Source organism: Athene cunicularia, assembly GCF_003259725.1.
Source record: "Athene cunicularia isolate RWA chromosome Z unlocalized genomic scaffold, athCun1 chrZ_part1, whole genome shotgun sequence".
NCBI lineage: Eukaryota > Metazoa > Chordata > Aves > Strigiformes > Strigidae > Athene > Athene cunicularia.
Window position 1 is genome coordinate 33583210 of NW_020799142.1, and position 26304 is coordinate 33609513.

The following is a 26304-nucleotide window of genomic DNA, read 5'->3' on the forward strand; positions in this document are numbered from 1 at the left end:
GGACAGGGAGTGCAGCCCCATGGGTAGCTCCGAGGAGCATCCCCAGCTGCCTGCTCTCAAGCACGGAGATAAGGAGGAGCAGGAAGATGTATTCCCTCTTGTTTGCCCCCATTTGTGTCTCCGAAGATGCTCTGTAATTCTGTAACAGAGTATTTGTTATTTATATTATTATTTTTTAATATAATTTTATATTTACATTTTGTTATTTAATATTTGCATTTCCATTATTTTATTGTGATTTTTTTTTAATTATTTTTCACGGTCATCCGTAACCCATGCAAATGTCAGCAGCGGGCAGGAGAGGGAGCCAGGGGAGCGGGCTGGCAGCCTGCCCACGCCAGCAGGTGAAGGACAGAGCCGGGCATCAATTAGAGCTGGCCCTGCAGTTACCCCTAAGTCTGGCCAAGCCAGCGCCGGCTGCCCGTAGTAAGAACGCTCGCTCGGCTTTGCTGTTGAGGTTACGGGAGCCGCTGGCAGACAGGTCCCATGTGGGTCTGTGAGTTATTGGAGAACCCTGGATTAAATATCGAGCTGCGTGCTTTAAACTTGCCGCTTTTCCCAAGCGGAGCAGTGGCTGTAGGAGCCGTCCGGCTCCTTTCCAGCCTTTCCATAATGTGGGAATGTGGCAGGGAGGAGGGAGCGCTGGGCATCACCTGCTTGGAGGATGATGGTGAGATGAGGGGGGGTTTAATGGGACACAAAAAGGGTTTTAACCCAAGATCTGGGGTTTTAATGGAGTGCAAATAAAAAGGCAACAATTTCCCATGGATTAGAAGGGGAGGATGGGGACAGGAGCTGTGCCCCACAAGCACTAGGAGCCCTCTGAGCTGGGAACAGCTGAGCTGGACCCCAGATTAAATAAACTGTGGGGTTGCACTGCACATCAGTCCTCAGCCTGAGCCCAGGGGTAGGTTTCGGGGCTCACAGCCCCATGAGGAGTTGAGCTGCCACAGGGCCACTGACATACCAGTGGGCATCACAGGGGATGCCAGGGGGGTTGTCCCTGCTGCTCTGCAGGTAGCTGGGGCCTGGAGTCCATCTGATGCAGCAACATGCATGTCTGCACAGAGGTCTTTAGTTTTGAGTAGCAGGGCACCATGCAGTTGAGAGATGGGAAGCAAGACTAAGTGGGGAAAAAAAAAGCCTTAGAGTTTAAAGAATGGTGTATTTGACTTGAATCCGTTGTGCTGGTAAGATTTTATATTGCAGTGGTCAGGCATGTGGTGAACAAATAGCCATCACCTTTACTCAGTAAATAAGTCGTGTGTGGTTTCTCCTGGCTCCTTTTCAACCTGGCGGGGCCGAGTCTGTAAGGCCATGGTGGGGTCCAGCCCCTGCTCCAGCATCTGGTGTGACCTCAGGGATGGTGCTTGGTGTCCCTTCATCTCTGCTGGCCAGTGGATGCTCTATCTGGGCACCTTCCAGTGGTGGTGGGACTCAGCGGAGGTTCCTCATGGTCCTGCAGGCTGGTGGTGGGGATTGTCAGGAGCATCCATGGCTGAGCTGCTGCCTGCTGCTGCTGCCTACTAAAAGCACAGCCAAGTTCAGAGCAGGGGGTCTTTGGATGGTGGGACCCGTGCACACCCTGTGCATGGGCTGCAACGTGGAGGCAACACGGAGCAGAGGCTCTGCTGGGCTCTAGGTGGAGACTGCAGACTGTGCAGCCTGCCTGCAGCCTGCCTGCAGCTCTGCGCCAGATACAGGCAGCAGGCTACTGGTGGGGTTGGCTCCTAGCTGCTCCCAGTAATTGGTGTTGGATGAGGATGCTCAGGACCACTCAGGGTACCCCTATGGGTTTGGTAGGAGAGGCAGAAAAAACTAAAAGCCTCAAAATGTATTTATCCATTGACTGAGAGATGAGGAAATGCCTGAGGACCCCCCTCCACCTGCTACCCTGGAGGTAGGGAGGACACTTCAGCGTTGAGATCCCATCAGACCAGGCTGGACTGGCATCAGCTCCAGATCTCCATTTTCTCCTCAAAGGCTCAAATCCAACCCTGGGATGCGGGAGCATGTTCCTGCCAGCCCAGGGACTCAGCCGGCCTAAGGCACCCTCCTGCCAGACCATCTGCTCCTGCCTGCTCCAGCATAAATCTGGCTCAGGCTGCTGCAGGCACCCCAAGGTGGGGGTTTGGGGATGCAGTGGGGTTGGAAGAACCCTGCTGCCAGTACCTGCAGCCTCTCTGCCATCCCCAGCCCTGCTCTGAGCTGGTTCCCTTCACCTCACCTAGGTACAGGATTTTCAGATGCTCACTGGGACCCTACAATGAATCACCCTGCCTGCAAACCCCCATGTCCCCCAGGCACTTTGCTAGGGCATGAAGCATCCTTCTGGCAGAGGAATGTGCCAGAGAAGCGGGTGCCAGGGCCGAGGCCAGAGCAGATATAGGCGCCAGTATCAGCCCAGAGCTGGGGTTTGTGTAGAAGCACGTTGGAAAGGGCAGCACCTTTTTTTCATTCATGGAAATGGAGGGGAAATGGGATAGCTTGTGCTTTGCCCATCCCTGACATCTCTCAGCCACAGACGCGTGGGATATGGAAGATGCTCTTGTGTTTGCCAGCAGGAAATCTCATTTTTTTAAGGATTTCTAGCTGAGCCATAAAAATTTGTACCAAATTCTGTTTCCAACTGAGTGGGCTTGATTGATGTGCTCAAGCACAGGCTGCCTGCAGCGGATTTTTGATGGTCTTCACAGCTGTCCTGCTGCAGTGGCACCCCAGAGGGACAGTCCTGAGGGACCTGCAGCGTGGGTGTCACAACGTGGGCACCCTCAGCATCCCATGGCCAGGCTTAGGCTCAGTTTTTTCACCGCTGGATGTACTTACACTTGTGTGTACTTACCTGTCAAAATCTGGATTTGGAGAATCAATGCTGCTGTGCAGTCTACATCCCCTTTACCTCCCCCATGGGTATCATTTTGCACAGCCTCATCTTTTCCTGCTGCTGACATTTAAAGTAGCAAATGCAAAGTAATGGTGTGAAGTGGCTTTGGTGAGACGAGTCATGGGAGGAGAGGAGACAGAGGATACATGGCAGCTGAGGAATGAAACGCATGAGAATTGTTTCAGGTCCCTGTCCCACACTTAACTGGGGCTGATCCTGGTGCAAAACACAGCATCGAGCAAACAGGGGCAAACGATGCATGGCTGGATGATGCCACCCCTTCATGACAAATCCTCAGGTCTCACCAGTGGTGCTACCACCCATGGGGTCCCCCCATGCTCTCCCTCCTCACTGAGCATCCAAAACCAGTGCTTCCTTTTCCCCTCCCAGTGATAAATTCCTCTACATTCTGTTCTTTTTCTTTTTTTAATTAATGTTGCTCTACATATCAGGTTTTTAATAATGAGGGGCTAGGAGGATCATCTCTGGCAGCACTGTGAACCCAAACCCAGTGATATTGCCTCCAGTCCAGAAGCAGCAGGACCTGAAAGCAAAGACAGCAAAACCAAAGTGTGCACTGGCTAAAGAAATAGTGTCACACTGGAGAAACAAAACCTTTCCATTTCTGCTTCGTTAATAAGAATAAGGTGTGTTTCCTTGCAGCTCTTTAATGTTCAAACCGATGCCATCCAGTGGTCTTACACGGTGATGCGCAGAGTCAGCTGCTCTGCTAATACGCTGCAAAATATGCCATCGGTAATCACGAGCGTCCCTTTAGAGATGGAAGGTTTGGAGGGATCAAGGTGTTTTGCAGGTTAATGTTGCTTTCTGCAGCTCTTCTCTGTCATCGCAGCTTTTCCAGCACGGATGGCCACCTCCAGCAGCATTGTAGGGTTCTCTGTATCTCCATGCTTCAGGGGGTGAGCAGAAAAGATTAATCCATCTTTTCGACCCATTTAAAAAAAACCTAGGCAAATGCGTTTGCTATAGCAGAAGCTCCCCAGCTTCACATGGTTTTTAAATATTAATTTAATTATTTTTAAATATTAGCCCCTGAGAAAGATCTCTTTTGTGTAAATAATATTTTTTAGCAGGCTGATACTTCACCTCCAGGTCTAGGCTGTCAGTAGTCACTTGTCCCCCATCCCAGGGAGCCCAGACCTGCGTTTCCAGCAGGGAGCTCTGGCACCAGTACCCAGTGCTTACAGGATACTTAGCCACAGCAGTGGGAGAGACAGGGTGAAAAGCAAATTTTCAGCCCCTTTGCTTTCCAGCATGTTTGCTCAGTGATGTTGAGTGCTGGGCCAGAGCCACCACCTCCCTGCAGACTAAACAGTTGCAGTGTTTTCTCCCATGACCGAAAGAATTTAGAGAAGGGTCCCAGTATGAAACTTTACACGAACTCTGGGTGCCACAAATATCTTTGACTGAGAATCTGTTAACTCCTCTGGTTCCCTCCTCGCCCATGTGGTGTACTCTCTGGGCAGATGCAGAGAAAACCCATCCCATGATGAATCTGTCCGTTTGCCTGCAGGACCCCCTGTGCTCTCCCACTCACCATGTTTTTGCGCATCCATCTTTTTTTTTTTTTTTTTTTTTTTTTTTTTTAGCCAAGACCTCTGGCCATAATGGAGCTCTGGTATCCTCACTTCAGGAAAGACATGGACCTATTGGAGCAGGCCCAGAGAAGGCCACAAAAATGATCTGAGGGCTGAAGCCCCTCCCCTGTGAGGACAGGCTGGGAGAGTTGGGGGGTTCAGCTGGAGAAGAGAAGGCTCCGGGGAGACCTTTGAGCGGCCTCCCAGGGCTGAAAGAGGGCTTAGAAGAAAGATGGGGACAGACTTTCATAGAGCCTGTAGCCATAGAACAAGGGGCAATGGTTTTAACCTAAAGGACAGGCTAGTTAGAAGGAAGGTTTTAGAATGGTTTTAACCTAAAGGACGGGTTAGTTAGAAGGTCAGACTAGTTAGAAGGAAGAAATTGTTTATGATGAGTGTGGTGAGGCCCTGGCAGAGGTTGCCCAGTGAGGTGGTGGATGCCCCATCCCTGGAAACATTCCAGGCCAGGTTGGACGGGGCTCTGAGCAACCTGATCTAGTGAAGATGTCCCTGCCCATGGCAGGGGTTGGACTAGATGGCCTTTAGAGGTCCCTTCCAACCCAAACCCCATTCAGTAGTTCTACAATTCTGTAATGACCCATGCCTCTTGGACCAATTTGTACCTGTCTCTGTGCATTGAGGTCCATCCAAAGGTTCTCTGCTGAGCCACCCAACCTGGGGGCTTCCACTTCAGGGGCAGGTTTTGGGGATGGGTGAAGTCCCTGGGACTTCATTCACCCATCAGTCCAGGCTTGCAGAGAAGCAGAGGTCAGTCCTCAGTGTCTTGCACCCCACAGTCTGCCCAGCAGATTAGTGGTCCCATCCCATGGTGAAGCACCACCAAGCACATACTCACTTGAAAGGTCTTAGCATCCCACCGGGAAGCATCCTGCTGCCAGCTCCCAGGACTGATCCAGAGTAAACCAGAAGTGCCTGTGCAGAAAAGCTCCCAACAGCAAACGGGATTAGCTGCCTGCTTTTTTCCCCTGCCTGCTTTCAGTCATCCACGGGCAGGCTGGTGTTTCAGCTTACTTTCAAATGCAAGCAAAATTTTTCCAGCCACAGTGCCTGGATGAAGCAGCACCTGCCTCTATGGTCACTTTTCCTCGTCTTACATCCCTCTTCACAAACTTGGCCTGTCCCCATAGATCCCTTGGCACCTCTGCCTTACAAAGAGGACACATGGCATGTGCAGTGCTTAAAATAAGAATGCAGTCTGCTTGCAAAATCCAGCTGGTCCCTGGTACATCCCCCCAGCCTGCAAGGCTGATCATTTCCAGCTGCAGTATTTGCAAGCAGGATCCATCCATCAGCCTCCGTTGGGGACCCGATCATCACCCCAGGCTGACATTGGGTGTGGGATGGGCATTTTTTCAGGCACAGAAGTGGCCTCTGAGCAGATGCTGGGGATGATGTTGGCACTCAGACCTTGTCCTGATGCAGAGCAGTGCTTGAAAACTGCCCACCAAACCATCCCCACCCATATAAACCAGCCCCTATACACTTGTTTGGGGGATTTCTTCAACCCAGCATGGTTTTACACTGAGCTCATGCTCTGGGGAACGCAGCCCCTGGGCTGGGAGATTTATATTAATACATTTTTCCATGCAGTGGGGGTGCCAGTGCTGCTGCGGATGCTGGGATGGGCAGGGATCTGCTGTGCTTTATCCCCTGTCTTCCTACCACCTCCATGGAGCAGGGAAGGGATTGCTGACCCAGGGACAGGATATTCCTGGGAACATGGATGCTTTGCCCCTGTCTCAGGGAATGTCTGCCTGGGAGAGGACTCGCAGTGTCTCCCAGCATCCAAAGGTAACACGAGGTTTTCCCACACACGCTCTCACAGGCAAAGGGCACGTCACTGCCTCAGGGTTCCTGCAACACTGGGACTTAAACAAATATAATGAGGAACTTCTGCAACACTCCGGAGGAGCAAGCCTGCCGAGTGGGAGCTGCCTCCTCTGGGCATTACAGCCATGGAGTGTCCGCGGGGCCGGGTCGAGCGGACGCCCTGGCTGCCTTCCCAGCAAGGAAATTAATTTGTATTTCTTCATGGTCCCTTGTCTCCCCAGAAGTCCTTATCCATGGGATGGGAGGTTGGCTTCTGGCTCTTGATGGTATCACTAGTTCCCTATATCCTTGTATCCTGCTGTCTGTCTGTGTCCCTCTGCTCACTGTAAGATCTGGCTGGGGCACACCATGACATTTTGCTGTGTGATTGTGTTCATGGGATAATTCAGGTCTTTAAAGTGGTGATAGACTGCTGTTATCCAGCTGAGCTGACACCCTGGCACATGTCTGGGAAACCAGAAAGGAGCTAGATAGGAAGGGTGGCAATAAAAGTTAAGTAATGAGGAAGACAACCCTGTCACCTGGGTACTGCTGGAGGTGGTGCTGGCAAACACCCTCTGGTGAAGCAGCCAGAGCTCCCAGAGCATCCCACTCTCTCTTCGAGTGTTTCTGCTCTGTGAATTATCCCACTTGAAAATTATTTGGAGAAACAGTCCTGCAATACATGGGGTAAGCCTTGGTAACTCAGCAGAGATGTGAATGTGTTCTGGTGGAAATGAGATTTGCTCCAATTCAGTGGTAAGCTCTGGTGACCTGTGGGACACAGTCTTTTCCCAGGATGCAGCCACATCTCAATTCTGATGGGTTTTCCCTCCATGAGAGAAAAGAAGAAGGAGTTAACAGGAGACCAGGGGATTTCCTTTGGGTTGTCTCTTCTCACTCTGCTTTCTCTGCATTCAGAGGGTCATTAAAGATTTTTACACCGGGACAAAATGGTGTTTCCTGTTCGTGGTGTGCAGACCGTGCTATTTCATCCTCCTGACGTTCAGAGCTTCCACTGAGACAGTGCTCCAAGATCTCCAGCAACTGCTAGGTTAACAGCAACGCTTTTCTGTTTGCACATCCATCATTATGTTCCCACCTGCGTGCTTTAAACCTCAACTAAATCAATAATGAACTGCTTGCACCTCTGCAGCCCCTAGAGACCTCAGAGACATTGCTGGCTCAAGCTGTGAGACGCCCACACTGGGTGGGTAATTGCTATTGATCCCAGATTTGGAGGCAGGCAGAGAGTTCATGATAAAACCAGGGATTACGAGGTTCAAGTGACCACCCACCTGGTCACCTCGAGGTGTTTGGAGACACGGGAAGTACTCACAGCTCCTGTTGCAGTTATCCTGAGGCTATCAGCTGCCTGGGTTACCCAAACCTGAGGAATTTTTAAGTTCATGGATGTTCCTAATCCTGGGAGTTTGCTCAGCATCAGCTTTAGAAGAACCAAGAACCGGTTTTCTGACCTTACTTTCCCCTTCCTGCCCAAATCCTTTTGAGAGGAATAAGCACTGTTTGTGTCTGTCCGATGACTGCAGGATCTTCGGTGAGTCGTTCTTGTGGAATTGATCAGTGACATTTAATGCAGGTCATATGTTGTCTGGTGGTTGGCTGATGGGTGGTGGTTGCCCACAGGGTGGTGGGCACAGTCCTGGTAAACAGCCTTCACCATGGGATGCATTTTGGAGACCTCTGTGATCAGAAACATTCACAGAGCTGTGAATCTTTCTGGAAACCAAGTCCACGCTGAAGGCCGCCAGTAGGATTTGCTGCTTTTTCCAAAGTGGCCAAAACACCCTGAGAGAAAGCCAGTGCACGTTCACCTGGTGCAGATCAGGCTAGGAGGAAACAACGTGATGCAAGTCTGTGGGAGTGAAATTCCTCATGGCTGGGTGAAGCCGAGACCTTTGCGAGGCTGGGCACAGGGTGTCATCCATAATTTAAAAGCTTTTATCTTCTTTAAATGTCAATAGCTCCTTTGTTGGAGTAATAATAATTGCCATGATTTGCATGTCTCAGTCACACACCCCAAAGCACTTTGCAGAGGAAGATGAGTAAATTGTTCCGTTTGCCAGCTGGGAAATGAGGGTACAGAGGTGATGGGGGCCCACAGAGGACTGGAAATAAATCTCATTCTCCTGTGCTGCTGTTTCCCAGTGGTGCATAGAAGCTGTTGGCTCAAAGCAGGTTTTCTGTTGTCATCTTATTCTGCCTTGTCTTACAGTCCCTGTGCTGGCAGTGGCATGGGCAGAGATAGGGTGGTGCGATCTTGGTGTGGTTTGGTCCTCGAGGAGTGTCAGCAGGGTGCAGGCAGAGAGGCCAGGAACGTTGCTGTGGGTGGCTGGGGGAAGAGCAGAGCCCATGGAAATGCTGATGGTCCCATCTCGTGTCCCACCATCTCCAGTGGTTTAGTGCAGCAAAGGAGCTTGTGTAGTGTTGTCCTTGTGGAGTGAGGTGTTCCCAACGAAGCTGTGGGTGGTAGCTCTGCTTCAGAGTCAGTGGGACCCCGAGCCTCCATGGGCAGAGGTGTTCCATCATTCCCTGGTGCTGCCACAGGTTTTTCCAGCATCTCCTGGACTTCTGAAGGCCAGTGCTAAAAACTACCCATCTCACTGGGTTATACTCCCCAGAAAGCAAAGCTACACTCCAGAGCCTCCTCCAGCCAGGACCTAAACACAATTATTACTTCAATTATAAACAGGGAATAATGCAAAAATGTTAAGTGTGCAGAATGTCATTTATTGGAGCCCTTCCTAGGAGGGTTTGGGGAGAGAGCAGGTGGAGGTTGTGTGCCTCCCGGAGAGCAACAAGGGACAGATACCATCCCAGCATCTAGCCGCCAGCTCCCTCCTCCAACCCATTTTGTGTGTCTCAGGCCCTTTCCAAAGAGCCATTTAAGGCTCCAACCTTTTGTAGCACAATGCCAGTAAGATCAAGCATTTAGCACAGCCTCTCTCAGCTTTTTATATAGCACCTAGCACTGATATCTAAGCATTATATATTTCTTTTTGTGCAGTGTTTCTGACTCAGTATTTCCTGCCTCCTTGACAATGATGAGTAAACAGCAGTGCTGCCAGAGGAAGAGCCGTGTGTTTACAGAGCAACAAGCTCAAATGTGTCGGGGGTTTTTTTTCCATCAGAAGGTAGCGATGCTTAAATTAACCCTCATTTTTATCCCACTGTAAACTTTTGCCCTCTAACTGGCTGCTGACACAGTCAGCCATGAGTCCGTGGGCCCAGATCTGGGCAAGAGTCATCTGGGACTCATCTTAAAAAAAAGTGTGGCAAACTCTTAAGGGGCAGGGCTTAGATCTGATGGCAGAATGCTGCTTCTCATTCCGTTTGACTCTGCTGACCACCAAAAATGATAGAGGATGTATTTTCCTCCTCTCCCATAGAGTGGCCAGTCTTCTTAGCTCTTCTGGCTTCGTCCTGGTCTTGGAGACATCTCATGTCTGGTCTAAGAAAGGATAGCATTGCATGAGCTACCTCTACACTGAGATGAGGAGTGGGCTTTCACTTGGATGCAAGAGTGGAAACTCCCAGGATAAAGGCATTTTCTATTTCCGTTGCTGGCAGAGGCTTCAGCCAAGCTTAGAAGGGTCCAGCAGGGAATATCAGAGGGTGGGCTGAGCCATTTCCCATCCCTGTCATGCCTGAACATGGGCCACCCCTGATCTACCCATCATGTGTGGTGATACCCAACATGATGAACATGCTTAGCCTTCAGGTTTACACTCCAAACTTGTCCTGTATGAGACCGCTTTAGAGGACCCCTTGGCATCTCCCCACTTGCCACATGGTTTCCCAGCGAACTCTTCTCCCAAACCAGACAGAGGAGGGAGGTCAACCCTGCTACCTGGTATAAATTTTTATTTTAAACTATAGGTGCTGAAGGAAGGTCATCCAGTGAACGCGCCCGGATTATCTACAGGCCAGGGCACCCTCAAATTAGTAATACAATTTGTGTTTAAAAATACAGCCAAACTGATGAAAGATAATTTGCTTACTGCCCTGACATCACCACCTAAGCATGGGGCAAGCCAATGCACAGGTTATTTTTATATAACTCCATGAGGCATTTCCAGAGCAAATAAAGTTCACTGGGCAGGGCAGTGACCCGGCCGTCTGCTTTCAGCACTCTTCAGCCTCCTCAAGGTTTCTCAACAATGGTGTGGAGGTCTGTGGGTCAGGGCACGGCTCCATCGGATGTGCCCTAGGCACATGGGACATGGGTTTTGTTCTCTGCTGAGCCACTCTTTGCTGCCTTCCAACTTTTCAGCTCTCCCACACTATTGGTCTGGCTCATCCATTTTGTTTGTGCACCCTTTGGAAAAGCGGTTGAGTTCCTTTCCAGGTTCTCCATGCCAGGTATGATGGGTCATGGGTCCTGCTGGGATCACAGCTGACAAGCAGCTGGGTGAATTTCACCCGTAACTCCATTGACCATATTACGTAGATGACATCAGTGGCCTCCTCAAACACAGACACCCCAAGGGATGTAGGACACCTCTGCACGGGCAGCGTTTGTGTTGGCTTGCCTCTCTACACATGCCGTGTTACTGGTCAAACGCTCTGTCTGAAGGCTAAATTTAAGAGTAAAGCTCCCTGGGGCACCTTCCTTGTACGCACTATGACACTGGTGTAGCACAGTACTGTGGGGCCAAAGCAGATGGGTATCTCAGGATGCTTTGGGAGAGCCCCGGCACTGCAGATCTGGCTACCATGGAGATTCAGCTCTGCACTGCAAGTCCAACTCTTGCCTGTAAGCAGGCATGGTCCAAAAAATGTAATTCCTACCTCTGGCAAGGTGCTTTTCCTACTTTGTCAAAGGAATCAGTATAACACCCCACTTTTTTCAGAGTACATGCAACCGATCTTCTTTTGTGAAATTTGGCCTGAGGCTGCAAATGGAACTAAATGATTTCCACTTCAGTATCACATTCTGGGTGAAAATATTCTACGGTGACCTCTGCATCTATCCCACGTTCCATCTCCCACTCCTGTCCTTCATGGTGATCATCAAAGTTTGCATAAGCTTTTTCATCACTTTGGGGGTTGGGAGAGGACCCCAGTCCCTTTTGTCTTCAAAGGGTCTTCTTCAGCTGCGGGGCTGGGGGCAGAATGTTCATTGACATCTCTTCTGGGTGGCATCACCCACCGGGTGCCATAGAGTGATAAAAAGAGGGTGCTGGGTGATGGCATCCCTTCCTGCCCAGCTCCCATCCCAGGCCTGATGAGTTTGGTTTGGTTTGGTGGTTGTTTTATGGAAGTTGGTTGGTTGGTTGGTTGGTTGGTTGGTTGGTTGGTTGGTTGGTTGGTTGGTTAGATGAGTTTTTTTACAGAAAATATTTTTTTAAAGAGAAAATGTTGAGAGTCAGTTTTCTCTCTTGTGAAGTTGCAGAGTGGGGTGATGTGTTTGAAGCAGGAACAGGAAGGAGGAGAGTCCTGTGGTGGTTTTTGTTCTCTCTCAGTAATCTGGGACCCCAGAGCACATGTGGTTATCCCAAGCTGCTAGGAATTTCCAAGCATCCCCCAGGGATCCCCAAATATGGCCCAGCTCCCCAGACGCATCAGTGTGAGCTTTCCCAGGCAGGACAGGGGGGCTGCTGGGGGTCATCCATCCTGGGAGGGGCAGGATGGCTGAGGAGCTGGAGCCAGGTGGGACACTGCATGAGATGTAGGAGACAGCTCAGTGCCAGGGGCTGGAAAGGTCTCGGGGCATCAAGGAAGATTTCCAGGATTCAAAGGGTGCTTTTCATCCCAGAGCAGAGGTGGCTGGGAGTGACCTTATGGGTGGGTGAGGCTGGAGGGGCACAGGATGCTCTTGCTTGTTTTTTTAATTTTTCAATACTCAGGAGGTCATTTCTCTTTGACTTTTCTTTATTGAAATTCAAGTGAAAACTCCAGAATGAGTAATTTGGTAACCCTGAGGTGATAATCTGAACTGGCAAATAACCCTTTCCTCCATCACCGCCCTGGGACTGGCTGGATAATGAAGGACAAACCCTGCAAACTCCCCCAGAGAGTCTGAAAAGACCCAACAGGATTTGGCTGCAGGTTGACTTCAGAGTCGCAGACACAGTTGGGCAATTGCCTTATAGAAATGGGTGTAGAGAGGAATTAGTCATCACTGTTTGGTTAATAAGTGCCTCAGTTATTTAACGAGCCTTTTTCCTGCATATGCAAATATATTATATTTTTTTCCTTTTGTAATGAAACATATAAATAGCTCCTGTCTTGGATCTTATATGCATACGTTTGTGTCATGAAAATAATCATTGTGCTTTTGCCGGGCTTTCTTTAGCAGCTGCTTTACTTACCTTTGTTTCAAAAGAAAGGTCTGTGTGTTGTCCTGTGTGTTGAACTTTGGTGTGGTGGCTTTTATATCTCCCTGGCTTTGCAGAGTGCAGCTGCAGGTCGGAGCATTCGCAGCAGCAAAGCCCTTTGTCTCAGGCAGTAGGAATAAACTGAGATGAAAAAGATATAAGATAATTTATTTAGTTGTTGGATTTCAAATGTTGTGCAACCCACACTTGGAACACACAGTGTTGAGAATGGACTTGTCCTGTTCTTTAATTTTCCCCTTCTTAATGTCTACTAATTTTTAATACCAAAGAAAGGTCACTATGGAGACAGGCAAGCAAAGTCGTGTGGGACATCCAGAAGAAGCTCTGCAGTATCACTGAGAGCCCCGGGAAACCCTCTCGGCTCTGAGTGTGATGCACCCTCTTGTGCCACCTTCTAGAAGGGTTTTGATTCGCGTTTCTGTGTTTCCTCTTGCTCCTTGCCACACACTCCCAACACACACAACCCTTTTTATATCCTGCCTTTGGGCAAACCCCATTTTTTTCTCTGCAGCTGGAGGACTGATGGGGGAGCAGCTATGTCCCTGCACGCTTCCTCCTGATGTTGCTTCATAAATCACATCATTTGGATAATCCTTGGTCATGGCAACCATCAGCTCAGGAGCAGGGTGACCTTTTAATGCCAACCCCAGGCTGCCCTGATCTTGTGATTGGGCAGGGAGCTGTAATTTTGTGAGACCCTGGGGAGTAGCCAGGCCGTTAGGATGCCCTTGGCCAGACACTGGGTCTGCTGAAGAGACCAGAATGAACAAGCTGGGCAGATCTGCCTGGATCACCAAGCCCAGCATGGCTGCCTGCATTCATTGCATTTCCCCTGTGTTTCATTTAACCTCTTTGCTGCTGCTTTTATTTGATCTTGGTCGTGCGTATGAAGAAGAGTCCCCATGTCTGTCCGAGGGGGAGGGCAGGGCACAGGGGACGCTGTCTCTAACGCAAGCCATGACAGTTATTGCCAGGGTTGGTGATATTTCTACAGTACCTGCTTTCTGGTGGCTTTGCTGTGTTGAAATTCCAGCCACTCCGCGTTCATTGAGTAATCTCCCCGCTGTTACTAAAGAGTCAGTCTGTCTGTCTTCCTCCCCCCCACCCTGAGTTTCAATTTCCTCCTAATTCTCTCTCTAGACAGCCGTTGCCTCTCCCATGGCGATGTGGTTTTGCTGATGCAGCCTGTTGTCTCTGTCCCTCTTGCAGAAGGATTTCACCATGCGGGAGGAGTTGCAGCAGCGGGACGTGGAGCGCTGGCTGGGGTTCATCACCTTTCTCTGCGAAGTCTTCGGCACCATGAGGAGCAGCACCGGAGAACCCTTTCGAGTCCTTGTCTGCCCCATTTATACCTGCCTCAGGGAGGTAAATGCCTTCTGAGTTTGTCCTTCTCCACCCGTGGGCCAAGCCATTGCGTTGCAGTGCTGAGGTGCCGTGAGTCGTAGATGTTTGCTTTGTGATTGCTGGAGGTTTGCTTTGCCAGCATCAACACTTCTCACACCAAAAGCACCGGCATCTGCAGGGATGGTTTGCTTTTCCTGCATATTGTGTTTCTGCTAATTAAAGCACGTACTCCAAGCCCGACCCCTTTGTCCAAGAGGTTACAAAGCTCAACAGTTGGGATAGCAAATCCCAACGTTGTGAAAATCTCCACCAAAGCATCTTAAAAAACTTCTGAAAAGCAGGTGAAGCCATTGAAATAGATGCAACAGGCTGACAGGAGGAAAGAGGGAGAGAGGTGAGGTCTCATATGTCCTTACTCCCCTCCTAGTGCAGCAGAAACCCAACCCTGCCACCAGGATTGGGGACATTTCAGAGGACCTGAGTTCCTGGAGCCTGAGCTCTGGTTCAGGGTAGTGGCAGCAACGTTGATAAGGACAAACAGAAAAGAGAACTCAAGCATTAATGTTCAATAGATCAAGAGAGAGCTTTCCCCCATCCTGTTTTAAAGATGGTTTTGTCTCCTGCTGCTGTCTGTAGAAGACTTTCTCAGAAAAATCTGCCTCATTGCCCAGGGATGGAGCTGTGAGTCTCAGATTGTCAGTAGTGCTTCTGTCGGGCCATAAATAACTCACTGTAAAATAAGTTCTCCACTAGACCTTGGGCAAGGGAAGGATAAAGAAACTGCCAGTGATGACTTTTTTACATGCATGGGAAGTTTTCTCTGAATGCAAACACATCATAAACATTTTGTCTTAGCAGTAATATTGTGGGCAGGGTTCACAGACGGTGACTGTAGCACTGAGGAAGAGTCCAGGCGTCGTGACGAGGCACACATATCCAGAGGAGGAGGTGTGAGAGGGATGCTAAGAATAGCCTAACTTCCCCAGAATCTCTGCCCACAGCGGTATGTGTCACCTTATGGGGAAGATCTTGGCGTCTAGCAAAGTCCCCATTCTCCTCCACTTCCCATCCCAGTCGTGACACAACACAGCCCTGATTCTGCCAGGATTGTTCCCTGCTCACTCCTGTCTGCCCTTGCCATGCCATCACAGTCCCTCTTGTCACCTTACTGGTATGTGGGGACATGGTGGTGGTCTAGAGGTGCACAGAAGGACATGAATTTCAGGTATCAGGGATATTATTTGATAGAGAGAAGCCCCATAAAAAGCCTTTACTAATTATATCAAGACATCATGCATAAATTTACTTCTTAAAAATACATCTCTCTGTTCCTTAGCAGGACAGCTCTGTCCCTGTGGTGTCTTTTGTCAGAGAAGTCTCTTATCTTAGCTGACACGGGTGAGCCTGAGTCTTCCAGCTCTCCTGCCCCAAAATAGTTGATCTGTGACTGCTCACTCCGCAGGGTTGTGACCTTGGTTCATGCCATTCCTCTTCCATGTCTCTGGGATGGGTTTTCGTCTTGCTGCCACTTTTTGCCACCATACTGACACACCTGGCCAACCCAGGAGAACAGGACCACCTGTTTATCGGTAGTGATAGATGCCAGGCTCTAAGATGGTTGCCAGAGCCAAAGCCAGGCTGTGGACACAGCTGAGGAGGTGGTGGTGAGCTCTTCAAGCTGCACCCAGGAGAGGACAGGGACATTTGCACAGGCTGGCCCTGCCTGGTGTTCCATGAGATGGTGGAAACTCCCTGATTGTGTAAGTGCTCGTCCCTTGATCAGCTTCATGAAGCACATGAGCTGGTGTCCCAGGGCAGGAGGGGGTGTCACCATGGCCTATAAGCTTTGACATTTCCACTAGCCTCAGGACAGGTTTGCAAGGTGTGGTAGGTCCCACCATGGGTTTTTTCCCCTTCCTGCTGATCTGCACATACATCCCCATGTACAATCTCAGTTCCCCGCTCCAAACTCCTTCCCCCTTGGGCGTCCCCCAGCAAAGCCCCTCTGTGCTGCACACAATCATGCTTAGCTCCCTCTGCTTCCACCTGCCCATCCTTTGACAATAAATCATTACCAGAGGTGAAGTAACATCTCTGCCTCTGCCTGTCCTTTCAGCTCCTCTTGCTTTTTAATTTTGCTGCTTCTTTTTTCTTTTTTTTATTTTATTTTCTTTTTCCCTTTTCCTTTATAGTTTTGGCAGACTCAGCCAAAGGTCAAACGAGGGAGTGAGCAAAAGGAAAGGGAAAGTTGCCTGGTGACTGAAGCAGGAATGTCTCTTCCCTTCTCCCTGTAAAGCTTTCTCTCTCCAGCTACTTTCCTTTCCCCCCAGATAAACACCAGATTAACCCCCCAAATTAACACCACCATTAGTTGTAGAGCTGGACTGGGTGGAAGCGAGGATCACAGCGAGGTCATCAGGGCTGGTAGCCCCATGAGGAGGTGCTGGGGACATGGCTGGGGCATCAGGTGGCAACACCCGTGTTATTTATTGAGCAGTGTGGATGGGTTGGGTTTGTGGGCTGGGAGAAAAAATAAATAAATAAAAAGATAAGTTCATTTCAGGCGAGGCTGGAATGATAAATGCTGGTGTTTGCTGGCTAATTGAACCAGTGTTCATCACCGTCCTCAGGCAGGCAGACAGACTGATGCAGTTTGATGTCAGCCATGGGAACGGGTGCTTAATCACGGCAAGGAAATCTGGGTCAGAGCTACCACCTTGCCCAAGCAACATTTCAGGAGCCAAGGGAGTGGCTGTGCCCCTTGGCACAAGTGTGGTCCATGCCAAGCCCCCATCCCAGGGGACTCTGCCGCATCCTCCTCTGTGCTGATCGCCTGAGCTGCATGCTGGAAAGCAGGATGGGAGGAGAAGGGAGAGGAGAGTCTACCACCATGTGTGAGATGGTGACTGCCTCTCCCAGGAGCCAGGTCCCCAAAGAATCAAAAAGTTTTAATTTTCAGAACCATTCTGAGGGTCTGGGGTGAGATTTATGCAGGCAGAGACTGTCTTCACAACAAGGTCTTGTGGGGTCAACATTGGGGTTTTAGGCAAAGAGATGGTTTGCCAAGAGAATTAAAAGGTGGGTCCAGCTCTCGTTAAAGTGGTTTGATGGAGCACAGTGAATTTGGATGGTGGTTTGGATCAAAACATGTTTTTCTGCTTGGAATAGTTCATAGTTTAGGTTGGAGAAGGGAAATGGATACCCAAGCTCAGCCCGAAGATCGACACTGAAGACAGTGGGGAGAAAGGTGGGATTTTTAGGGTGACCAGAGGAGAAAAGTTAGATAAAAGAAAGAGCTTTCCTCCTATTCTCCCCTCAGAGCTTTGGGGAATCGAAGACAAGCTGGAAGAGGACACTGTTCCTGGGGAAGACCTTTCCCCAGAGATGGTTGTGCTACAGCCAGGGCACTGCAGGCTTGGCCCTTGCCAGCTTCCAGCCCTGACTGTCCTCACGTGGGACCAGTGATGGCAGCTTCCAGGACCATGTTCTTCCACATGTCTTTTATCTGACTCAATGAAAACATTTTTAGCAGTTTTAACTCCTGCGCTCCATTTTAGCTCTGGCTCCTGCACTGGATGGTCTAAGCAAGAGGGATGTCCCATTGTCTTCTCCCAGCCCTACAGCCCATGTGCTCTCAACTCTGGCCTCACTTTATTTCACAAAACCCACACCAAATTTGTTCCTGCACATCTTCTTCTGGCCCCCTCAGGATGGTGGGGAGTCAACATGCTGACATCCTGGCTGCCCCAAAGCCTCTGCCCCATGCCCAAACACCGAGGACCACTTTCAGCCCCACTCCAACAACACTTCACATTGCACGTTCCCCAGAACCAACTAAAACCAGGACAACAACCAAGGGACATTGGTTCTTGCAGCCTGGCTGTATTTCTTCTTTTCTGTGGCCTTCAGCAGAATGGATTAAGACCAGGGACCAGCAAATGTCAGTTGAACCATCAGTGGGGCAAGAGCACTCCAGATCCCCGTGCCCCATGGCTACTGAAGATGTAGAAATAATAAATTATTATTTGCCATCTATTGTTCACTGATTGTCACCACTTTGGCCTTTCTTCACTCTTTCCTAAGCATGATTGGAGCTGGCTGTTCTTCGTCTAGCTCTGTTCTGCCCATGGCTCTGTGTGTGTCAGCAGGGTTGGCATGGGCCAGCCCGACTCACCGCCCTCCCTGCTTCATGCCCTGGTGCTGCTGGGGAGAAGAAGCATTAGGACATGGTCCTGAGGGACCTGGCCCAGCTCTGGGCGATGGCTGAGGTCTGCAGGGAAGGAAGGATCATAGCCAGCTTGGAGCCACAGTCATGTTCTACAGAAGCCAGGACAGATGAGTGATGTTGGGAAGTTTGGCTCCTCTTGTGTCTCGATCTCCTCAGTCAATACTATTGGGATGCCAACCCAGGAGGTGCCTCTGGGCCTGGGAGCTGCCACCTTCCTGCCAGCCCTCTGCCAGGAGGAGCCACTTCCAGCCAAGGTGGTTGGTGTTGAGTGCTGCTTTGGATGCATTTGCTTATTTTTATGACGCCATTCAGCAGTCAGACCTCGCTTTGCAGCCAGGTAACCTGAGCAGTTGCCTACGGCAGCAGAGCAAAGAAGTGGAAAAACTGGCTTACAGGACCTAAAGCTCAAGAAGATGTTAGGTGGCGATGTCACTGTGGTCCCCTCAAGGCACCTGGCCAATTGGAGTCCCACAAGGGCAAGCAACACAGGGTGGGCTCTGCCCCCTCTCACCCCCCTACCTCTTACTCCTGCCTCTGTGTTCTTCTCCTGCACAGGGCTTGTTTCTTCTCAAATCTTTAAGGTTCCTCTTGACTTCTTCCTCCAGCCCTCTGAGGATGGCACCTTCTCAAGCACTGGTCCCCGCAACTTGGTGTCATCTACAGACTTCACAAGAGCATGCTCCTCACCTCTTCCAGGTCATGGATGAGGATGCTAAATAGGGCAGATCCTGAGACAGACTCCTCAGTATTCCTCGTCACTGGCCTCTGGCTGAAGTTGGGTTGTAACCCAATAGCTACAACCCTCTGAGCCCAACCATCCAACCAGTTTGTTCACCCATCTCGTTGTCCACTCATGACGTCCTAGCTTGGAAACAAAGGGATTGGATTCCAGGGGTGACAGGGAGGAGCCTCAGTGCAGCACCATCCCACTCTCAGCACCCACGGGGGCGTTGGATGAGACTGTTGGAGCCGGTTCAGGGCAAACCCCAGGAAGCAGCTCGTCACCAAGAGTCTAATTAAAATACAAAACTCCTTCATGCAGGAGACTGTGGTTGCAGGAACAATTCATGGAGGTCCCTCCAGCTTGAGGGGGTTATTGCTGCTGGGGCTCAGTGGGTACCCTAGGGGTCTTCACGCTGAGCATCAGCACCTATAAGGAGGATGTGGGCATTGTCCTGACTAAAGACAGATGCTTTTATGGTCTTATTACCAACCCTGAGGACTGAGGGCAGTGCCCGGGAGCAGTGAATCAACCCCACAGAGGCAGCAGGGAGCAGACCTGGCAGGCTGGCAGCAGCCAGGACAGTTGCTCCTCTGCAGGAGTTGTCTCCTACCTCCAGTCTGGTTGGCAGAGACGGTCCCATTTCAGCATCGTTTAAAATCTTGGCACACTCCCATCACTTCCCTGCCTTGGTACATGCTGCTAACTGAAAGCCTCAGGGTGGTGGTGCAGAGAGGATAAATACTCCCTGTCTAATTGCCTTTCCCCCACGTCTGAGTCTGCGGTGCAGCATGTAGACGGGTATCCACTCCCCTCCCTTCTCTTAGTGCCTGTTATCTCCTGGGGCCATGCTGTGTAATTTAGCAAAATATTCTAACATGGTAATTAACGTCTAAACTTCAAGAGGGCACTGCCTTTTCACTGTCTCCTTCAGAGGAAGAGAGAGGAAAACCTCCCCGGCTGCAGTCAGATGAGCAGGGAGGGTGGTGCTGTTTGGAAAAGAAAATTGTATCTTAACGTGTTGGGGGTTTTTTTAATCACTCTCACTTTTTAAAAACCAGCAGCTTTTTGAGTCAAAAAAGGGTCTTTGACAGTATAATGAGATGCTAGGATTTTTAAGATTATTCTCCTAGTCAGAGAATGAGACAGAATTTTTCCTTTATCAAATTAGCAAAGGCACCAAAGGGGCCATATCCTGATCCCACGCCACCCTTTCACCCAGGTAGCTCCATGAGGCCAGATCTGACTGAAGAAAATAAGTCCTTTATGAAGAAGAGCACTTATTTCCTCGTAACTCTGCCCTCCTGGTCCCTGCATCCGGTTCTGCAAAAAACAGTGGTTTGGTCTCCAGTCTGGCAGGACTGGGAGAAACTGGGAGGTGATTTGTAGGGGGAAAGAGTGGAGGAGAGACGAGGGATGTGGGCATGGGAGGGAAGGGATGCCAGGGAAGGAAGGAGAAAGAGGAGGCAGCGGGTCAGGGATATGGGAAGGAAGGAGAAATGGGGTGAACAAGTGGGGAAATGTCATGGGAATCCAGAAGAGGAAGATTGAAGACCTAGAAGAGCTGGGAGAAAAGTCTGGGATTTGGAGCTAGCAGGGTACACTGATGTGTGGGGTGAGCCGTGGCAGGAGGTAGCATGCGGAAGCAGGGGTCTGCAAAGTGTGTCTGCCTGTAGGATCACGCTCCCGGCAGGGATGGATGTCCCCATGTCTCCACGCCTGCTGTGCAATAAATAAATAGCCATGCAAAAAGCCCCTGCACACCCAGATGTCCCCACTGTAGCTGCTCTGGTAAAAACCCTCATGTGAATGCAGCTTGTATGGAGAAAAGAGAATTCCCTTTAATCAGCATTGCTTCAGTCAAAGGGCAGAGTTAAGGTGAAGGAGAGTGGGCATTATTCAGGAGCGGATGAGGACAGACTAAAACAAGGAGGGCTGCGCAGTGCCTTTGAGTCCAGCTGGTCCAATGAGTATTTTATGTGCAGGAGCATATATTCTTGGAAAGCTACAGGACTCGTTTAGTCCCAGTATTAAAACTGTAATGGCGTATTTTGAATAGGGATGGGGAAATGCCACCCTTGTTTCTCTGGGACCGATGGAGAAGGCAGAGGAAGCAATTAGGACAGATAAAGAAATGAAACTAGATACCATCTCACAGGATGGTCCCTCCTCCTCGCATGGCTTTGTTTTTCTCCTTCACCCTCTATACCAGGCATTGTTAGTTCCCAAAAATCCTTTCAATGGGATGTAAACACAACTATTTGCGTCTGCCGCCATGCGCTCTCTCCCTCCGCAGAGCCAGGAAAGCGGAGAGCGTCCGGCGAGCCAGGGTGGAGCCCATTGCAATCAAGCATGATGGTCTCGCCACTGTTTCTTTCCATGTTTTGTGTTTCCCCAGGACCCTTGGGATGAGATCACATCCTCCTCTCCCAGGGTTATTATGTCTTCGACTGGGCAGGATGAAGCCGGCCGTCTGAGTGGCTCGGTCTCCCTGTGTGTGCAGACTGGGTGGCTCTGCCTGTCTGTCTCACCCACCTTCGGGTCCTGAAGGTCCACCTCCAGTCAGGGGATGTGTAACCACCAGGCTACTGTTGGCCTGCAGTGTCTGGGTTGATGAGTGACCAGATTTTCTTCATCATTGTGTCCAGTAATTGCCTCTTAATGGTTTCCATCTTTGCAGGAATCCCTTCTGCTGGTCCAGATCCGGGGAGAGACTCATGTTTCATGGCTTCCCCTGTCTACAGTAGAAAGGAGTAGGAGGAGTTTCCCACGACTGGGTACAGGGTTTTCTTCCTCTGGCCTTAATTCAATTTGCTGTTAAGTATCTCTGAGCTCCTCAGGAGCCTGACAAGGAGGATAACCAACATTTTGGCTTACTTGATGCAATAAACAAACTAATCTTTTCTAAGCATCCTCCCAGGGAGTCCTGGTTAGGTAACAGGAGAACAGAAGTCTCATCAGATGAGAGCAGTACATCACTATAAAAAGAGTAGGGTGCCACCAAACGAAACTCCTTCAAGATGTCCAAAATTCATTAGGGAAAGTGCCTGCTACAGACACAACTCTTGATGCTGACATGCCAGCATGAGCAGCTCCAGCCCAGAGCTCCTTCCCGCCCTGTGCCTCCTCCTCTGGGCAGTTGATTGTGGGACCAGCGGTGACCCACACTGGTGGCCTTTTCATAATGGAGCAGCCTGAGTTGCTGTCAGCATGTTCTCACCCAGGCTGAGACCAGGCCACCCTGGTCAGGGAACTGGGAAGAGGGACCTGTCAATGAGATGCATTGGCTGGTGGCATCTTCAGTGGGCTTGAAGACTTCACCAGATCCCCAGAGAGATGTGAGCATAAGGCCCTGTGGAGAGAAGCACCATTGCTAGTGGATGCCACCCAATCCTCTCCCAGCTCAGCCGGGTTTTCACAGCCCAACAAATAACATTTTGGAGCGTGGCAGAGCCTGTGCCTCCTGAAGAGACCAGCACAGGCAGCTCCATAAAGGAAAGGCTTTCCCCAAAACTTCATGTTTGGGCAAACTCTGCATCAAATGGGCGAGCAGAGAAGATGCCACTTATGCCTGTGGACTTCAAAAGGGCTTCTGTTTCCAAGTGCTCACTTGTTTCTTCTTTACAGAAAGGTCTCACATGACTTTCCTAGCTCCCAGGGTATGCCCAGAGAGGGACTAGGTACCCCTTTAGAGAAGGTGGCACTGGTACAGCTTGTTCGTGGGTGCAGGATCAGCCCACTTGACCTTCTAATTTCCTGGGTTGAGTAGCTGGTACTTCTCATGGGAGCAGATTCTAGGAATCCTGAAACTGGCCTTGCTGGTCAAGTGTTTTGTAATTACCATCCCCCACACCCTCGTTTGTACTTCGAATTTTCCCCAGTCTTGGCTCTTTGCACGACCCCGTGCCTTGTGACATTCAGAGAAGTGGAGCTGTAGCAATTGCTTGTAGCTCATTGAAGTGTGTGACTCTCCCCATGCAGAGCAGCCAAGCAGTCCATAGATCTTATCTCAGGCATCCTCCTTAAAGACTTTCAACAGTAGGTTGATAAGGGGCCTCTGGAAAAGCAGAAAATTGCTATCGATGTCTTTCTGCGGAGAGCCTGTGAAGTGCAGCAGAACTGGCTTGTCCTCCCAGGAAGACCCATCTAGCAGACCACAGGGCTTCCAGGAGGCTTTTGGGGCAGAAATTCCCCAACTGTGGCCCATGAGGTCACCAAGAGTGCAGAGCTGTGTCAGCAGGACAGCACACCCTGCACCTCAACAGGGCTCCCGGTTGTAGAGGATGATCATAGAACCATAGAATCACAGACTAGTTTGGTTGGAAGGGACCTCTAAAGGCCATCTAGTCCAACCCCTGCCATGGGCAGGGACATCTTCACTAGGTCAGGTTGCTCAGAGCCCCGTCCAACCTGGCCTGGAATGTTTCCAGGGATGGGGCATCCACCACCTCTCTGGGCAACCTCTGCCAGTGTGTCATGACCCTCACCATAAACAATTTCTTCCTTCTATCTAGTCTGAATCTCCCCTTTTTAGTTCAAAACCGTTACCCTTGTCCTCTGGGCGCAGGTCTTAAGAAAAAAGTCTGTCCCCATCTTTCTTACAAGCCCCCTTATAAGGGGCTGTCCATGATGATCCTGACCACAAAGCTGGAAGTGATCCATCTTGTTGAGGACGAAGTCCACCATGGCTCTTCCCAAAGGCTCCTCTGGTTAAAAACAGGGCTGCGCAGCACCATCTCTCCTGCACTTTTTTCCAGTACAGCATGTTCATTCTGCTTAATCTCCAAGTGGCACAAGTAGCTGGTTTTTTTCCTTCTTCCTAACTGAAATATGTCTCCATTTCCGCCTGCTGCCTCATTTTACACCAGTGAGCTGGTTACTACACCTTGATGATGCGTTAGCAACACGTTGGTTGCTCTGCGGTCACGGTCCACACTCCCCAGGGGGAGCACCGGCAGGCGCCTCCTCGTGACCTACGTGTTAGATGAAAAGCATACCTGTGGGCAGGGACCGCAGAGCGATCGCGAGGCTGGAGCTTCACGCCCGAGGCTGTCTAGATGTCCATGCATGTTGCCATCTGGGTGGATGAACCTGAGACGCCCGTCGGGGAGCCGAGGCAAGCAGCACATGGGCTGTGGTCAGTCCAGCTTTTGCTGGGTCTCAAAGAAATCCCAACCTCTCCATGGCTCTGGGGGGATATTGTCAAGCTTTCTGTGCATTGACACTGGAGTCACCACCAAAGCATCAGGAAACACTGCATGCTGAGAGGCAGTTTGTGGCAAGCGTTGCTTATATGTCATTTTGCAAGCGATATCATACACAATAATTAGTACCATGCCTTGCAGGAGAAATACCATTGCAGCTAGAAAGGGTAATGTATGAATTGGGCTGCTCCCAGTCCATCTGCTGGGGAGAATCACTGAAGAACACAATTAAACCTGCGTGGTTGGGTGATAAGGGATGATGGGACAGGTTCTCCAGTCCTGCTCATGGCATGGGCACTCCTGAGAATACCAAGTAAGCACTTTAGCTTCTCAGCAGCCCCGATGACCTCAGAAAGCAGGTAATAAACCCAAATATTTGTGGGTATGTGAATCCCATCAGCTTAGCTCTCTGGCTTGCTCCTGGTGGTCTGCACCACATGCATGTGCATCCATCACTGTTCAGGGGGACCAAGTTGTTTCTCTCTGTGATGAGGTTTTGGGGCTTCTTTGCCCCCTCAACTGCCATTGCATGTCCACCCCATGGGGTTTGTGATGCTTACCTCTGCAAAGATGTAAGGAAGGTGTTTTGGGGCCACGGAGGCCAGGGGAGACTGGTCCCAGTAGCATGCCATGGAAACTAGCCACATTCAAGAGCCACCCTGCAAGGCACTGCATGTCTCCCACCACATGCAGCACTTCCAGGAACAGATTCTACACTTTATTTTGGGTTGCTTATGAAAATGTTTAGCACCCAGATCCCACTTGGGCACACTATCCAGTGCTCCATGTCTCAACAGGACACAGAAATTTGGACAAGGAGGAGCCCAGTATCTTCCACCAGTCTGCAAGGCTGCTAGTCCAGCACCAGAAAAAAAAAGTGAGAAGCCTTTTGCAACCGAGGTTGGGTATTATATGACTGGTTGGGCAGATTCTGGCATGCAGCCTCCTCTCTTAGGAAATCAAGCAGACTCTTTGTCTGCTTTCCAGCAGGAACTGCTGCTTTCATTGCCCAGCTTCGCCCGATACGGGGGAAACCGGCTGGAGAGCAAAGGGAAGTTTTTCTCGCAGACAGCCCCAGCCCCCAGGGGATGATTACAGGTTAAACCGAGAAGTGTGTGAGTCTCAGCTCACCTGCCCTGTTGTCTGCCCCACACACCTTTTTTCAACTCCCTCATCCACATTCATCAGCTGGTTTGAACCATGTGGGAACCTGGTGGAGAGGGATGGGCTGGTGCCCATGGTGGGATTTGGGCAGATACACACAGCAGGGAGGAGCAGTTATAAATAGTTAAATAAATAATAATTCCAGTGTAGGAGTGCTAATTTAATGGGTATTGCATGTTTACGTTAAAATATTTTAAGTAAATATGAATTAGATTGCAAACGATGAAGGCAGTTGGTTGGGTTCAGGTTTACGGTCACGCAAGTGCCGGTACTTCAGGGTTGTGATTTCCCTGGAGGTCTCGAGGCGTTTGCAATGTTTTTTCTTGCAGTGCCATCAGGCTGACACGGGGATCAGAGACATTTGGGAAACGCTGTGCTCTTGCTGAAGCAACCGCCCGGGTGCTTTGGGGTGCCTGGTGCTCACCTGGGGCAGCCGTGGGTGGGGTTGAAGCACCCTTTGAGAAATACGTGCAAGATCTCGTCGGTGGGTGAGGACATGGATGGCAGGGCCCCAGGCAGCACAGTTCTTGTAGTTCAACCCTTGCTGTCTGTCTTCAGCACCAGTTTAGTGCTCAGGCCAGGCTAGGGACAGCAAACGGGCTCCTTGATCATCTCCTGTCCCAGCATGGAGGGGTCAGAGCAGATACCTGGTGCCTGCACCCCAGGGAAGCTCCAGAGCCCCTGTCCAGCATGCTAGAAACACAGTTATGATCAGGAGCATGCAGAGAAACAGTGACATCTTTTTTATCCTCCTGACTTTGGACTGCTGAACTGGTGACAGCCATCTGTGGCCATGGACTTGAACTCTGATTCCCAGACCACCAGCAGATCTGCTTGTTGGGCCCTGCTCTGCTTCTCGTGGCCATGCCTGGGTTTGACAGGCAGGTCTTGGGGCTCCTCAACCCACATATCACAGGCCCTTGGAACTGGTATCTCTTGGTGCCTCAGTGTGGAGCTTGGATGACCGAG

The 26304-nt window shown here is 50.3% G+C and overlaps 1 protein-coding gene across 4 annotated transcripts in view; it reads left to right on the top strand.

The window, feature by feature from the left end:
* The window catches only part of CTIF (cap binding complex dependent translation initiation factor), a 119035-nt gene that overhangs the window by 83884 nt on the left and 8847 nt on the right, over positions 1 to 26304 (top strand). For all 4 annotated transcript variants that reach the window (XM_026865567.1, XM_026865568.1, XM_026865569.1 and 1 more), the window contains one exon: positions 13884 to 14039. In XM_026865567.1, the coding sequence (XP_026721368.1) occupies positions 13884 to 14039 (156 nt within the window). The remainder of the gene's footprint in view (positions 1 to 13883; positions 14040 to 26304) is intronic.